This window comes from Phallusia mammillata, chromosome 3, assembly GCF_965637545.1.
Source record: "Phallusia mammillata chromosome 3, kaPhaMamm4.hap1.1, whole genome shotgun sequence".
NCBI classification, from domain to species: Eukaryota; Metazoa; Chordata; class Ascidiacea; order Phlebobranchia; family Ascidiidae; genus Phallusia; species Phallusia mammillata.
In genome coordinates, this window is record NC_137254.1 from 24,801,087 (window position 1) to 24,817,428 (window position 16,342).

Sequence of the window (16,342 nt, forward strand, 5' to 3'; positions counted from 1 at the left end):
CTCATCATTTTTGTATTGAGTTTGGCTTAAGACAATTTACCGTAACTTTGACATTAGTTTGTAACACTAATGACTAGTCCATACTGGCAATTAAAGTCTCGTCAAACGACATGATCTCACTACAGATGTCACGGGTTTGCAAACACAAAACGACTATTTCTCAGCTGTTTCGACATGTGTTTTTTTTGTTGGTGTTAATTCCATTCAAATCCAACATATATTATACGCAGAAAATCAAGTGACACAAAACAGGGATGATTTATCTTGTTTGACTTGAAACACTGCAAATGACTACAAGTCTTGTTCTTGATCTGAAAAACACGCCTAACTATTGATATCGATTCAAAGTAAAAATTAGCCACCGTAAAAGACAATAAAAGCTTTCAGGAACTTTATTTCAGATATCACAATCATTTTTTTGCAAATACGAGTAAAAGTATTTACATCAGTGATCAGCAAATAAAAACGGAAGCTAGGCAAGATATTCCTTCAACAAGTATATATTATAGGTTACATGTCATTTAACTCAATCTGGCTATGTGCAAATGCAAAATTACAAGAATTTACGTATATAGACACTTAAATACACAAGAGCAAGCGGTGGTGACAAAACAGGCAACAAGCAAGCTCAAAATGTTCCTTTCAATGTTAGTTTAAATTTACATTGTGTCATAAAGAACAAACGTCGCTTAGTAATGGCCTTCTTTTACGCACATTTTCGCAATTCACAGTTAAATTCCATCGCCGGCTGGTGGTGCTCACGCGCAAGAGTATCTTTTTTATTTCCTGGTTCGACACGAATCAGCAATCATCCAATGAGTTCTTCTCGATTTTGTTGCGAAGCCACTGCTCGAAGTTGGCGACGGGGACGTAGATACCCACGTGATTAGGCGTTCCGCAGTCCTCAAAACCGAATGACGTCACCCCGGCTACGTACCATCTGCCATTGGGACGTCGGCATGACAACGGGCCACCCGAATCTCCCTACATCATTTACAACAGTTTTTCAAGAAAATTTTTTAAAACACTTTTAGGCGTTTTTCACAACTATTGTTTTGCGTTTTTGTAGCAACGTTGCCTGCTTCGTACAAACTATTATCAAACGGCGAAATTGTGTTTATATTTTTTAATAACATAAACTTTTTTCGAAAATATCTGATAAATTACTATTCAATTCATACAACTTTAATTGAAAGCCTTATTGTGGTCGCCAAAGAGTTGTACTTACTGTACACGAATCTGATGCAGCTGTTGTTGAATTTCCCGCGCACATGTGTTTTTCTGCTTTCAAGTTATCTCTATATCGATCTTCCAACTGCAGACACTGATTAAAGTCCATCACCGGAACGTAAGCTTGCTGCAACTCAACAGGCTGTCGTGCATCTTCCTCGTTTTCAGAACCTGACAATTTTAGTCCAAAAAAAATAAGCGATAAAAATTACTTGATTAACAACAATTAACTCTCAAGTCGTTATTTTGATCAAAGGCCTATAGTTTGATTCAAAACATTCAAAAATTTCGGTACTTTGTAAGAATTTTCTTTTACGGTGCTCAACTGGCTGTCCGGGGTATAACATTAAATTACAAGTTCTTCTGATGACAATCCAAACAAATAGGCCCAAAACGTTTCATGCACGCAAACGAACGATTGTGCAAATACCTTCATTGGATATTGGTTTGTCAATCTAACAATGTCATCGTATTTAAAGCAGCAAAGATTATTAACTTACCCATATAACCCCATCCAGTAATGCTGCATTTTTCACCAGGATTTGGCGAGATAGTTTGTGGTAAACAAGCTGGTCGTATTTTGTCAGTTAGGGTGACTGCTTTGCGGAGCTTCAATAGTGACAGGTCAGCTAAAAACAAACGATTAGAAATATTTTCAGTAATCTAGAAGTTAATTTTTGATTTTTTAAAAAAACTGTGTCCTAGTTGATCAATAAGGAGTTCACACTTTTTAGCTATAATTTTCCATTTATTTAATGTCAAAATAACTCATTTTACTATTTACTACAGTGGTAAGAATTTCAACCACATACTACCTTGCCAAAACTTATTTGTACAAGCTGCTGACAATGCACACACATCTTTGTACAGCTTTTGCAAATTATAACAGCATTATGAAGAAGACAGCTAATAAATTTGAAACTTTGGAAGGAGCAAATTTAGTTCACAGGAATTTTAGATCATTTAGAATTTTAGATTTAGATCACTGGAACACTAAACTCAGTAAGATGATCTTACCGAAAGCCATCTTACCGACAGTGACATCGGTGTAAAGGTAATCATCATGTACGAAAACTCGTCGAACGAAGTGACGTGTTCCGTCGCGGTTAAGTCGCTGCATTCCAAGCATGACGCTCCAAAATTCGCCTGGGTCGTCAGGGTTTACTCGATAAACTCTACAAATAACAGTAATATGCTCATTATATCGATTTTGTTTGAATAAGGAACCGAGGATGGTGAAATATATATCCTGTGACATACTATGTACAACGGTTGATTCTCCAACGGTTTTATACACTGGACTTTAATGGTATTATATTTATATAGAGAACAGTAATCACCGGAAACTGCTACTGTAGAGTTGATTTTATTTCAAACTAGGCTTCATAACGTCCAACTATAACGCTTGCAGTTTCATGAACCTATTAGATAAATGGTGTGCCACTATCGTGCAATATTTTGTAAAATAGAACATTTGCATATAACTCTCTTTCCAAATTTTTATTGTTGTTCTGTAAAGTGTGCAGCGAAAAGCAAATTTATTGATTTGTACCAGATGCTTAAAAAGTATGAGAACCACTGCTTCACACGACGAAAACAACAAATAGTCACTTACGCTTCCTCGGTGCAGTGTCCAGCAGTGACAACCCATTGCGGCGCGATGAGGGTTGCACCACAAAAATGACGCCAATTACAAGACGAGCAGCCTCGTACCTGCCAACTCGCCTGCCATGGCCAACTTGTTATTGTAGCATCCTAAAACACATAACATAACATACACTTTCAAAGTAAAAGAATTTTGACACGACGCAAGTCTATTACATAACAATTTCGCGAAACTACACTAAACTTAAAACCTTTCGACAATGTTGAAACCACTGGAATTGTCTTGCGGATAAACAATTTGCGGGTGACAAAATTTGAAATACAGAAAACATTAAATCGTTTACACTTGTACGTTAAGACAAACTTTGAATCAGCAATATTTCATGAAACAATATTCTACGGTCATACCCTGCCTCCAAAAATACGTAAGATAGGAAATCGTTGCTGAACTTTGGCCAACGCTGTCGTCGTTCCGCATTCGAACGTTTTAAATACGGATATAAGAGTTGCGTTGCAGGCGCGAAGGTAACATGGTATTTCTTCTATGGGATCTCCTTCGCAACCTTGTTTCAATAAAAAAGACATTGGATTGCGCTTTATTGAGACCATTGTGATGAAAAAACTTTTTTGGTATATTCAAGCTTAAACCGTGTCACAGCCCTGTTTGTTTCCATTCATCCGTTTGCCTACATTGGGAATGTAGGAACCGGAATATATTATTATCCTAAGTCAGTGGTGACCAAACTGTTGACCTGACTGTTTTTCAGTGGGCCACAGAGCTGTTTAAACTTGTAGAATAATATGACAAAATAAGCTACCGTAATCGCTTCGAATAGTACAATTGTAATATTTCCCGGCATACTTGGCCGCATGTGATCAGCCACAAACCTATTCGACTCAATATTTAGCCCACGGAATAAACAAATGTGAAAAACACCCTTTAAGTACCCAAAGGATACCCTAAATGAATATTCTTGAAACATGTTTAAAGCGTATGTATTTTTATTATTTTTTCAAGTATCAAGTTTTAGTTTGACTGAAACGAGAAAAATCCTTGGGTCTGTCTTAACCAAGATATTACGTTCGAGGCTAAATTTGATGTTGCGACTTTACCACCCTTTTTTCTTATACACTCTTACCTGGTTCTCCTTGTACACCATGCCTACACATCCTCGTTCGCTCTCTACGCCCTCCTTCACCACAAGAGGCGCTGCAACAGGAGTAAGACGTCCATGTGGTCCAATAGGGACATGGCTTAATAAAGAAAAGTTTGGGAGAACATAAGATTTTGGTCATAAAACCTGGTTGACTAATCACTTCTTGCTACCATACTCGTTATAATGTTTAAAAGCTAGAATTCAGACAACAAATATTATTGCTTTGCCTGGGGATATCTTTAGTAAAATTGTCCGCTGACATTTAAAAATTCCGAGTAAGGTGCAGATTCAGCCTCGCTGGCAAAACCTATTTGCAGGTTAGTCCTTATAGGGGCACAACGATGAGGCTGTGAGTGACTTTAAGATGCACGAGTGTGCAATACCTTGCCAATCGTTTTCAGCTCTATCCTGAATATTTATAACAACAAAGCTTTATATATACTGTCGTGTTTCTTTATGTTTCATATGATTTTAGACCACCTATTTTGCTAAGTTGCTGACGCCCTACCTAAACCAGCTCACCACGTTAAAAACACCTACCTCGTAATTGCATGTAGTGTGATCAACGTTGCTTCCAGGACATAGACCGGTTGGGCATGTTCGGTAGCGGATTTGAAAACCCCCATCACAGGAACGGGTACACGTAGTATATTCGCCCCACGGTCCCCATTCGTGACAAATCTAACAAGAGTACAGAATTGTTTTGAGCACAACGTAACAAATAACAAATTCCATAGCCTTTGAAAAGGGTTCATGCCAAAACGATATGCAGATATACAAAAAAGGTGCAAAATAGTATGCATTTTGAAAAACATGACAGGACAATTGTCCTATTTAAATAAGACCAATAAACAGATTTAAGTTAAAATATTTTTCATAGTTTAATTCTAAAGAATTGTCTGTTTCATTTTAATGCGTCTCGGTGTCAGTACTCGTCCTATTGCAATCGTGGTTAATTTTTGCTCTTGCATTTAATTCTGTTGCCTTAAAATGTTCAAAGGAAAGGTTTTTATACCTGGGAGGGACTTTGGCAGCTTTCTCGTTCCACTCTTCTGCCTTTACAGCGCTGTTGCGAAACCTGAGAATACACCAAGTATCGACAAGCCCGAACTCTGGACCTAAAGCCTTGCTCAGTCCCGCATGTCTTTGAGCAACTTCCCCAAGAGCTCCAACGCGACCAGCAGGGGGCGCCGTAACACGTTCGTCTTCTCATAGCCTTTCCCACGCACGGTTTCGCGGAATCTAAACGTAAAATTGGCGGTTGATTTATTGGAGCTTTGTTTGTAGATAAAGATGTTCCTGGCAATGGTCCCAGTAAAAACTGTCATTAAAGATGCGATCGACATCAGTGTATGCACATTAAGGTGAAGCAAGTTTGCTTTTCACCTGCGTGCACCGCTATAGATAACATCAGTTAAACGTCCATATTTTTGGCGCTATGATCTGTGCTTTAAGTCTATTTTGAGCGCAAGTCTTGTGAAAAAACTTTTAATGCTGGTCACTACTATGAGACGGAAATGCTAATAACAATTGCAGCAGTAATGTGATTTGACGATTTAAGCAAAAACTGTTCTGTTTGGGTTTACAAGGCTTTCAGTTTTCATGGTGTGTTTATGTGGACGAGGGGAGATTTACTTTGATTTCTACCATAAGAGGCAATTAATCCGAACTTTAGACCTTGTTGCCTGTAAAATACCATAATACACAAATTGTAACTTTAAGCAATGCGGGTGTTTAGTTGAAACAGTTCGTTAGGGAAAGCTGCTACTTGTCCGATTGTAAATTTTTTATACATTTCATTTTGCACTTTACCCGAGCCAACACAGAATCGTAATGACGCTGTGGTGCCTTTTCCACATGAAGCTGTACATGCACTCCAGGAGGACCAATCCGACCACGTACTTGCGTTACACGGAAAAGGCGTGGTGCAGTTTGCTATATGTGTCGCCACAGCAATTCCACCGTGACAACTTGAAGAATTTACAACTGGAATTGGACAAACGGTGTTGTTACAGCTGAGAAAAAATCTTTCATCAATAAATTTAGATGAGATTTACGCAAAAGTGTATACTTCAATAGCACAAGCAAAAAAGTATCGATATTTCAAAAGTCGAATGAAAAACCCGCAAACTGTGGATATGATTAGCTGAAAGTTACAAATATCTTCATAATCTTCGCATGTAAAAACAAACTGTGTGGTTTGCATTTCGTCTTTTTTGCAACTTGTTGTTGGGGAAAACACACATTGTCGAACGGCTTGTTTAGCCACAACTCAAGTGACTTTTGCACTTTAAACGGTCAGGTCACTTCAGAGTTGTTATTGCTTAAATGCTCTAGATTTGCGCTAAACTTGTCTTATGATGTACAACACATCCCACCTTCTTTGGTGTTGTTGTTATCTGATGTGAAATTTGCGACTTCTTGTCCTGGCGAATATCTGCATTAAAAGGAATTACTTATTATAAATCGGAAAAAACAACCCCTTTCCCCCAAAAAACACAAACAAGCAAATAGTCTATTTAAATAAGAGACCGATACTGTTAATAAGGGTGTCATATGAATCGTTTTAGGACAATTTTGTGTCGGCTGAATCATTGTCAAAATATGATGATAAAGCAGAAGACATTCTGTACCAAAATCCCTGTGTACTTTCTAAGGTTGTAAATCCCAGTAAATTGATTCTGGGAATCATTTCCAAATCTAATGCAACGATTTTCTTCTATTATTCTGTGGTGTGTGGAGGAAGGTTGCGTAATGTACTAGTTTTGGATTTCGTAAAATCACTAAGTTATAAAATCCCCATTATAGAAACGTTCTTCCGCAATTTATACTAACGTGTTTATTCTCGAACAATTCCGTGTTCGGCTTCGAATCCCATCTTTTCCGCAGGAATGTGAGCACTGCGACCAATGAGACCACGAAGACCAGTTGGGACACGTTCTTGCAGCCACGCATGTTCTTTGTTCTTCATGATGCCCATTGCACGTTCTGCAAAAAAAAAACGATTACCTGACCTACTTAAAAAGTAAAGAATTGACAGTAGTTTTTCTGAGGATATTTGCATTTCGTTAATTTACCTGATTAACAGGTTTTGCCTGACTAAATATTTATTTTTTGGTCTAGCGCCAACTTTTGGCGGGAGAATGTGGTGGTTGCATAGGCTACATTGTCGAACGCAGTTAAGTCAAAACTTGCAAAACATTAAGATTACAGGTGTAAAGGGAGGTACTGGCAGATAAATCTTTCAGAGAATATATTTGTTTGTGCTATTTTCAGTGCGTTATATATACTTGCTTTACTTAAATGTCATAGCCGAAGCGACCTGAATGCAATGTAAAATTTTAGTACAATATAGTCACAGTAGGTCAACAATCACTTACTGTGCTTCTTCACTAATGCACCGACGACGGCGTGTGCGTGTTCCTTTGCCACAGGAAACATTACAGGAAGACCAAGCATCCCATGTTGTCCAGCTATTATAAATTTGGTGAAAAATTAATAATAGAAAACCTAGCAATGAAATCTTCTTTCAGTTGTACTTACCTGGCATTGCTGGGGAAAAATCCACTTCCACTTATTTCAATGCAAGGTTTCCCACATTTTCGCACTTGAACTACAACTAAAGCAAATAAAAAACTTGTTACCATAACAACATAACTTGTAAACCAAAAATCGAAATGACCTAATTAGTCTCATTGTGTATAGGGGATCAGTAAGTAATTTCTTGTTTGTGTTTTATGGTAGTGCTACAAACCAGAAATTGGCAAGACATTTTGGGCCATTGAAGAACAACCAACAATCAACATTTAACAAAAGTATGTTAAGAAATTTGTTCAGTTTGTTTGTGACATGTTCAGGTTTTTTTAAGGTTTGGTTTGGGTGACCGCTAAGTAGTTTTAAGAGACCGCAAGTGTTTCATTTAAATACCAAAAAATAGCCATATTTGCTTAAACGAATTATTTATTAGGCTACTGGCAAATTTTGGGAAACCGCTGGAGAAATTTGACGGTCCCCCAAAACACCTTAAAAAAACACTGGACATGTTAACTAGTAAAAACAAACTCTATTTATTTTGATTATTCATAGATTTTGTACACATTATACAAACATACCTAAACAAACACCACATTCAGCTCCAGAGAATAGAACACTGATGGAATTAAAGCAGAAACCACTATATCCAATCACAGGTTAGCATTTTTTAACCTTGGATAGAAAGATACTACCTACTGTTGCTACCAGTGATAAAATACAAATATGTATGCAATATGACAGGTTTTGTAAATGATAAGAACTTGAGTGCTGTGCATTTCCTTTGGTGTAACATTTATGCATTATAACTAAGATTGCATCAGTACTATACACTAAACAGCTGTCAAGTTTAATTTTGTGAACTATGTTAACTGTTACCTTATATTTAAAAGATTATACAAGTTTAAACAAGACTTGACACTTGACAATCATGCAGTGTTTTTAGAATCCAATTTGTTTACATTACTAGGTCAGTTGTTAATTTTGTATCCATGCATGATGATTGTTTTTGCATGGCCAAGTAAACCTAGAGTTTACTACTTTACTTAAAGGGTATAACATGCGCTTGTTGTTTAATGAGGTTTTGGTGTTTGTTTGGTAAGTTTATGGCAAGTTCATAATATTTACCATTTTGGCAAGGTCGATCTGAACATATTGATGATCTTTGTTGTTGTCCAGTAATTCCACAGACTGTAGTAGAGCATGGACTCCAATCTTGCCATGTAATGTTTTTAATCTCCTTGAAACATCAAACAGATATGAGTTAGAAATTTGCTTCTAGGAATTTAGACTCTACTTTACACCCCTTTGGTTTTTTACAGCCTAATGTAAAATTAGCCTCTTCCATGACCTAAATTTACACTTTAAACCATCTAATTGTTCCTGTAGACCAGGGGTTCCCAACCTTTTTACGATCCCGTACCACCTGGACGCTCTGCACTGCCACGCGTACCACCATAGAGCACTAATGTGCTCTACAGTGCTCTATGGCAGGGGTCCGCAAATAGTGAGACCTTCCAGTCTGGGTCGCGAAATATATTAAATTTCCCATGAATATAAGCATCGCACCTACAGTATTAATGAATTTCGGCTTTTTTAACTTTTTCATTATTATTGCATTGTTACGTATGACTACGTAACTATGACATAAAGTACATGTAATAATGCAAAAAGTTAAGCGCACCTATATGCAAGCATGCGTTTTCTGATTAGCTGTATTCTCAACACAGAGCCCACAGTTCTCATTTGTTAGAATAAATACGTTCGTTTACCTGCTGTTTTATGTGAAAATAGCAACTGACAATAGCATAATAGCAGTCTTAATATTGATATTTAGTTGATTAGTATTTTCCACAACCGTACATGCGAAAATGCTTGGGTCGCGAGAATTTAGAGCAATTTTGCATAATACTTGGGTCGCGAGAATTTAGAGCAATTTTTTTAGGGTCGCGCCAAAAAGTATTTGCGGACCCCTGCTCTATGGTACCACTTCTTGCAGAACAACTAATTTGTTTGAATCATATTTCATTCAACGCTATCTTAAGCACCAAAACAGTAGATATATCTATCAAGAGCAATCATTAGACATAATTAACGCCCACTGTGCCGCAGCGTTGTTCGGCTTTTCATAGCAAGAAGCAACTATGCTTTTTGTTGAGAATTGACATGACCTGTATTTTGAAGATCGTAATGATACGAAACAACAGGAATAGTTACGTAACAATGACAATAGGCCTGGGGACTGTTTTTTTTGTAAACAAAACCAGACAAACAAAATATAAAGTTGCAAATTGAGGTTTTTGTGAACAAAACAAAAGCCACTCGCGTACCACCTGAAAACCCTTCGCGTACCACTAGTGGTACGCGTACCACCGGTTGGGAACCCCTGCTGTAGACTGTGTGTGAACATGATATATTGCAGTATGTTGCTCTTCTTGTAACAGTATGGGTGGTAAATTCTCTACAGTGTGGCATTACTATTCTGTATGTTGTGGCATTACTGTCATATCAGTGTGTGATACATACTTGGTTTGTTTAGGGTGATGTAGCGTCACTTTGCCCGCACAGGGGATTAATAAATGTTATCAGGCGCGAGTGTTGTGATTACAATCAGCGTTTAGGGTGCCGTCTTCCTAGAATGCCGTTCGACAATGCCTTCGTTAATAGGCATGATTCAACGTGAGTAAACATGGTACACAACTGACGCAACATTTACTGTGCAGGGGTACAATACCGCGCTTGCATTATCTTGCCAGGAAAGTGATATAATCATCTCCAGTTAAACATTATCACATTCACTTTAATCCAGTGGTTCCCAACCAGGGAGGAATTCCTCCCTAGGGAGGAATTTTATTAGTTCAGGGGAGGAATTTCATAAAACTGCAAAAAAATTACATTGGAAATGTTGCAGAATATGTTTTTTTTTTCATTAGGGATGTCCATTATAATTTGTTATATTTGTTTTTCGTCTTATGGGGAGGAATAAATAGTTCGAAAATGGGCAAAGGGAGGAATGTAACAAAAAAGGTTGGGAACCACTGCTTTAATCACTTGCGGCCGATGTTGTTATTATGTTTGGTTCCGCTTCGTCACAGTGGTGTATCTCGTACGTAGGGTAGACAGTCTAGCTAAACTTTGCGTAGAATGATTGCCTTTGGCACATTTCAATCCACGTTATCTGCCTTGCACCATTGTTGCGCGTTTACGATTAAGTACTAATGTAATTTGTTATCGTTGGAAATGCGGGTGCATCACTGCATCGGGTTTCTGGTGATAAAAGCTTCATGATTAGTTCAATGATTTTATTCAATTTTATACAAGGTGTGCAACATTTGTAAAGTAAATGTCAACGCTTGACCAGTGGTTCTCAATCCTTAAGATAACTGGAAAGTTGACATATGTTCTTTATTATTTCGTATTTTTTCATGTTCATATTAATGATGCAGCTTAAAGTTTGGGTTAGTTTACAGACGTTACCAATTCTATGCCTAATTCCACGAAATGTGATGCTAAAGCCGTCTGAAATTTTCATCAGACGTCTGGCGGTTTCGGCTTTTGAAACGAGTCTTCCACCTTAAAGTACTTTGTTTGTGGTGAAACAAACACAAAATGCCTTTTGTCAATATTATATTAACACGTTCGGCTAGTCGATTCGGGTCAAAAACTGTTAGATTTTTGAACGTCAAAATATGCGCTTCCAATTTCTTTCTAAAATCCGGTACCAAGTTTTTGGTATAGCCAAACAGCCCGGAAGGCCTAGTGTTTTACTGTATACTTCTCGTGCTTGCTTTGCCCAGCTTTTAAACCATCTTCTTTTGCTTATTTTTTATTTGGAGGAATAATGTTTGACGTCCTTTCTTAAATCACGTTTAACCAAACATAGACTTTAAAACATTGAAATAAAAATGATTCACCGGAACCGTAAAAAGGTCATGCCTAATGAGAAAACACATTGCAGAAGTTTAACGTTTACCGACGACTCAATGAACTAAACAAATCTAATCTTCACATCAAATTGAAAAAAAGCGTGACTGATGTAATAACGCGGTCAATTTTGTAAATACTGAACATAACCTTTAGTGGCTTACGTTTGATATTGTTATGACCTCTATCTCCCGCCGAAACCTCTGTTGGACTTTGTTCGTATTTCCGATCACTGCTTCAGAGATCACAGCCATACCTGAAAAGATATTAGTCGGCGTCTTGCGATTTGATAGATAACATTTGGATACTGGATACATACAATATCTGTGCAACCAGTTTAAATTATATAACCTATTAGCGAAATAAAATTTTTTGTTCAATATCAGATGGTTGAGGTTTATTGCACTTTATCTTAGGTCATAAAATTACCCACGTAATGTATTGCATCAAAATACAATAATGAGGCATCAAAATACAATCATGACCCTGTGAACCGTTCTGTGATTACTTTGACTTCGGTACACGTGTTTATTTGCTTATGTTTGGTTGTTTGGTTGAACGGTAAAATTTCAGCCGATGTTATGTAAACTTACCTGGCGGTGTATTTCCTTTTTCCATAGAACGCACATCGTTAAACTCCCGTTGCGCCTTCGTTGTTTCCAAAAAAGTTGTTTCGACAGTGTGTGATTGCGTTACGCTGACCAATGCAAGTGTGATAATATAAACAAACATCATGATAATCCAAAGCAGTGGAGTTTTTGATTGTTTTTGTTGATTTGCAGTACTTGATGTCTATTGCCACTTCGCTGGTACAGACCCAACAAATTCAATAACAACCTTTCTTAAAGCCCTTTTTCCCTAAACACGAAAATAATATGAGTCAAGGTTATTTGCACTTGCAAAACCGTGCATCTGGTGTCTCCTACTTTGCCGATCAATGTTATAGGCATAGTTACCATCGATATGGATCCCAAAATAAGGACAATCGAAATACTGCATTTTTGGCATGTCGAAACAAACATTTTTAAACAAATCTTTGCATTTATACTAGTCATGACATATTACTTGCTATTTTATTGCCAGAAACAATCCGTTTCAGCAACTTCTTGTTCGTAGAACATCATTGTTCATCTCACCACAGCTCAGGTCTAGGTTTACTTTTTCTTGTAGCAGAGATGTGACATGCAATTGTTGAAAATAAGACAAAATAAGGACACAAGTCAAAAACAAGGACATTTCCTAGCAATAAGGACATTATTTTTTTAAGACATTACCCTTCAAAATAAGGACGGTATGGCAACCCTGGTTATAGTACTTATCAAATAATGTATAGACGAGTTGTGAGAAGTTCCACGTACGCGGTGCGTCATAAGCGCCTGCCTTCCACGAAAGGGCGTCACCCAACAAAATATTGTCTAGTGCGAAATCTAAATGCGTCAACTTTCGCACCAAATGTCAGCACAAAGTAACAACTGCTTCGTTTGTTATTGTTCAATACTGCGGATTTATTATTCTTTTGGTATCTATAACTAGGTTTCTATAGTAGTCGTCTCCAGGCGTGCAAGAACCGTTTCTATTGTGTAAAATGAAACCGAATCAACACAGTTAGGCAATGATGCTATAGGCCTTTCAGTATCCTTAGCTAGGTTATAATTTGCGGCAATCGAAAAGGATTGAGAGCAAGGTCTTACCCAGGGGTGCAGGAACCGCTTCTATTGGGTATAATGAAACTAAATCATTATTATTATAATTTGGCAACGATAACTTAAGGCAGGGGTCGGAATCCTTTTTTGCACTGCTTCTGAACCTGAAATTTGACAGCGGACTGGCCTTAAAAAAACTACAAATATTTTGCAATAAAAACGTACAAATTAGATTATCATCCCCGGATATTTGGGCAAAATGTTTCAAAGTTTTTAACCTGAAAAATTATGCGGCCCGGTAACAAACTCCTCCCGGACCGGCACTGGGCCTCGGTCCGGCGATTACCGACCGCTGATTTAAGGCCTACCTTCTTCGTTTTTTTTAACGTTATTCTACATAGACGATAATGGGTCAACGACTTGGCGGCCAATGATTGGCCTTTTGTTGACCTGTCACGTAGCTACTTGTTGTGCAATTTTCTTTGTTACTGTTACATGAAATCGTGACAAATAAACCATTGATTGATTGATTCTGCGAAATATAGAAAAGCTGTGAGAATTAGCGATTTAAAAGGGGAATGTTAAGAATTACTTACGCCGCCTAAAAAATGTTAGGATTTACACCAGATCAGTCGCTGCGAAATTCAGCACAGGGTGTCACGTTTTATGTTCAATGTCGTTATGGGCAGATGTTAATGTCCTTCCAGTAAACAAAATTCTAAGAGCTTGAACCAGAAAATCTGCTTTAGAATTGCGAATAGCTCAAGAAAAATTCCCGCTTGCTATTGGTTCGATCAATCCGCTTTCGGTTTTATGCAATTTACATAAAACTTGACATTTCAAGATAATCGTCTACGCAAGTCAAACGACCGCACTATAAATTTTATAATCCAGGAAGAATTACACCTGGAAACACTATATACGGGTCCGTTCAATAACCTTATGATGACTAGACTGGCCCAAATTGCATCCAAAGCGACATGCCTTCGGTTTATCGTACGCTTCGGCGCTTCACTTTTGCCAATTCTAATAAGGTAACATGACTCGATAGGTCATACTGCACAAATCAAACAAACTTTTGGCTAAAAACTAAGCTCTGTGACTTTATATTTTATTTTTTCCATGACTTAACATGCTAATTAAAGTAAAGATGGTATATTTTCGGACCGATTCCTGGAATTTCCTGAAGATTCCTGTGATAAATGAACGCACCCTTTTTCGTTAATCCATACCTGTCACTGTGGGTATGACTTGCGTGCCAAGAGCTAAACAATTGCCAATCACCGCGAGTTTCTTAAACCGTGTTCTTAATAAAAATAAATACTTGTAAAAAATGCAGAAATAGGACAACACATACCGAAAAATTGTCAAGCATACGTCGCATATAATTGAAGCTAATGCCTCTTTGTTCACTTTTGCCACTATCAATTTGATTTAAGCATATGAAAGAACGGTTTTGATGCTGCTTTGCACAATTACACTGCAAGTTTGTCATAAAATAATCTGTTTGTAAACATGCCAATGATGCCCAAACATAAAATTTTCGAATGTGAAATAGAAGCGCCTTGCCCATGTTTCCAGTAAAAAAAACTTGTTTCTAATCGTACACAGCTAAAATCAATTTGCAACGCACAATTAATTTGATCTATAATTACTTTATCTGTGCGATATCTTGTTCAAACTGCATATATTTCTTGCACAAGCGCGCCTTCCCAAAAACGTCTTTGCCCTACGACTGTTACATAATTCTGGACATGCCCGTGGTAAGCTTCTTGGTGGGTAGAATTGTTTGACCCCTTTAACTTTCAATGCCACAGGCTATCTTACGGTCTATGACCTAATGGCGGGTTGCAATGGTTTTCACCTTTGTCTCGCCCACGCGACTACAGTGTTCCTTTGTCATCTGCTTTCACCACTGGTTATTTGTGTAGGGCGGAGCAGCACGTACACGCCTAATGCAAAGCCGGGAGGTATGTTGTAATCCCTTCGCTTTTGTTTTGGTTTTGACTTGCACGTCGCGTTAGCTTCCGTGCAATCGCTGCCTCAAAATGCCATTTTCTTGAAATCTCGCACGCAACCGATTAAACTGACACGTGTGGGATGAATACTATTCCTTCCACGACAACTCAGAAAACAAGATTTGTGTACCTGTGAGCAATGGTACTAACATCCTAAATTTCTCCACAGAAACCACAATTTTCACTATTTTTAATAGAGATCTCTAATAGCATAGATGTCTAGTAGCTATTAGTAGCGATCATAGCTCAAGACATCAAAAATAAAAAAAGGAACAAATAATATATGTGACCAATTTTAACAAAATTTAAGTTTTGTCCGCACTGTGTACTCGTCTCGCAAAATTTGCGTTGCCGATTATGTTTTCGCCATACTATATGCCCAATTACCTTTTTTCCTGGGAACCGACATTTTGGTTTTATTGCTTTTGTGAAAAACGTTTTTGAAAAGCTTGAACGATTCCGCCGATTAAAGACACGTGTAAGTTCACAGTTTTGCGGGTAGTTATTCTGTTGAAATATCCCGATGCCGCTGAAAATGATGTTCGTATAAAATTGTACTTTTTAAGACACAACGTAATATCAATTCACACTTTTCCTGACTAAAGTAAATTTTGACGGAAAAAATGGCTAATACTTTTCCAAAACATGTTTGGGCACAGAGAATGGAAAATATTTTCTAGTGCAGAGAAGTAACAGAATCAGTCAATGAATTTACATGGAAAATATATTTCGCATAACTGGTATCTGCAGTTCCTTATTCAAATAGAATCAATTTGAGCACCTTTGTAGTGTTTGAACTTCACAACGATATTTCCCGCCTTACGACTCAGACTTTATCTGATAGATCTGTAATCTTGTCGTGAGAAGCACCTGAACAGGCAATATTTTTGCAATCACCAGCATGATAAATGGAAGCACTTTGTCTATGACTAAAGGCAGGACCGTTTTGGGGTGAATGTTCTTGAAATGTCATTGATCGTTTAACCAAGATGAAACGGCTACCCTACTCATTTCATTTAGAGCTTCGCGTCAATCAAGAACTAAAGTTTTTGAATTAGATTGTACTGAATCGAAATTTTTGTTTACAGAGGACTTTCTGGTAATGGCAACACTATCTGGTTAAAGACGAAACAATGACATTTTTTCTTTTCGTCGGCTTGGAAACCGCTTCCACATGACCTTAAATGTTATGGAATACGTTTGCCGCCTAATGGACTTAACGCTTTACCACTAT

The 16,342-nt window shown here is 37.6% G+C and overlaps 1 protein-coding gene across 3 annotated transcripts; it reads right to left on the bottom strand.

Annotated features, from left to right (window-relative positions):
- Positions 1 to 374: 374 nt before the first annotated feature.
- On the bottom strand, positions 375 to 13,832 carry LOC145217967 (uncharacterized). Of its 3 annotated transcripts, none has more exons than XM_080085356.1 (19): positions 13,687 to 13,832; positions 12,513 to 13,622; positions 12,041 to 12,305; positions 11,612 to 11,703; positions 8,652 to 8,763; positions 7,536 to 7,611; positions 7,373 to 7,465; positions 6,828 to 6,980; positions 6,371 to 6,429; positions 5,805 to 5,978; positions 5,008 to 5,234; positions 4,533 to 4,673; positions 3,975 to 4,089; positions 3,244 to 3,398; positions 2,846 to 2,985; positions 2,263 to 2,405; positions 1,731 to 1,859; positions 1,229 to 1,401; positions 375 to 984 (listed from the first exon to the last, which is right to left on the bottom strand). In XM_080085356.1, exons 3-19 carry the CDS (start codon positions 12,180 to 12,182, stop codon positions 802 to 804), a joined length of 2,307 nt encoding a protein of 768 aa, XP_079941482.1. In that variant the 5' UTR covers positions 12,183 to 12,305; positions 12,513 to 13,622; positions 13,687 to 13,832; the 3' UTR covers positions 375 to 801. The 3 variants fall into 3 exon arrangements, with proteins under 3 accessions (XP_079941482.1, XP_079941481.1, XP_079941483.1); XM_080085355.1 differs by having other exon boundaries at positions 2,248 to 2,405; XM_080085357.1 differs by lacking the exon at positions 5,805 to 5,978 and having other exon boundaries at positions 2,248 to 2,405.
- Between the last annotated feature and the right edge of the window lie 2,510 nt (positions 13,833 to 16,342).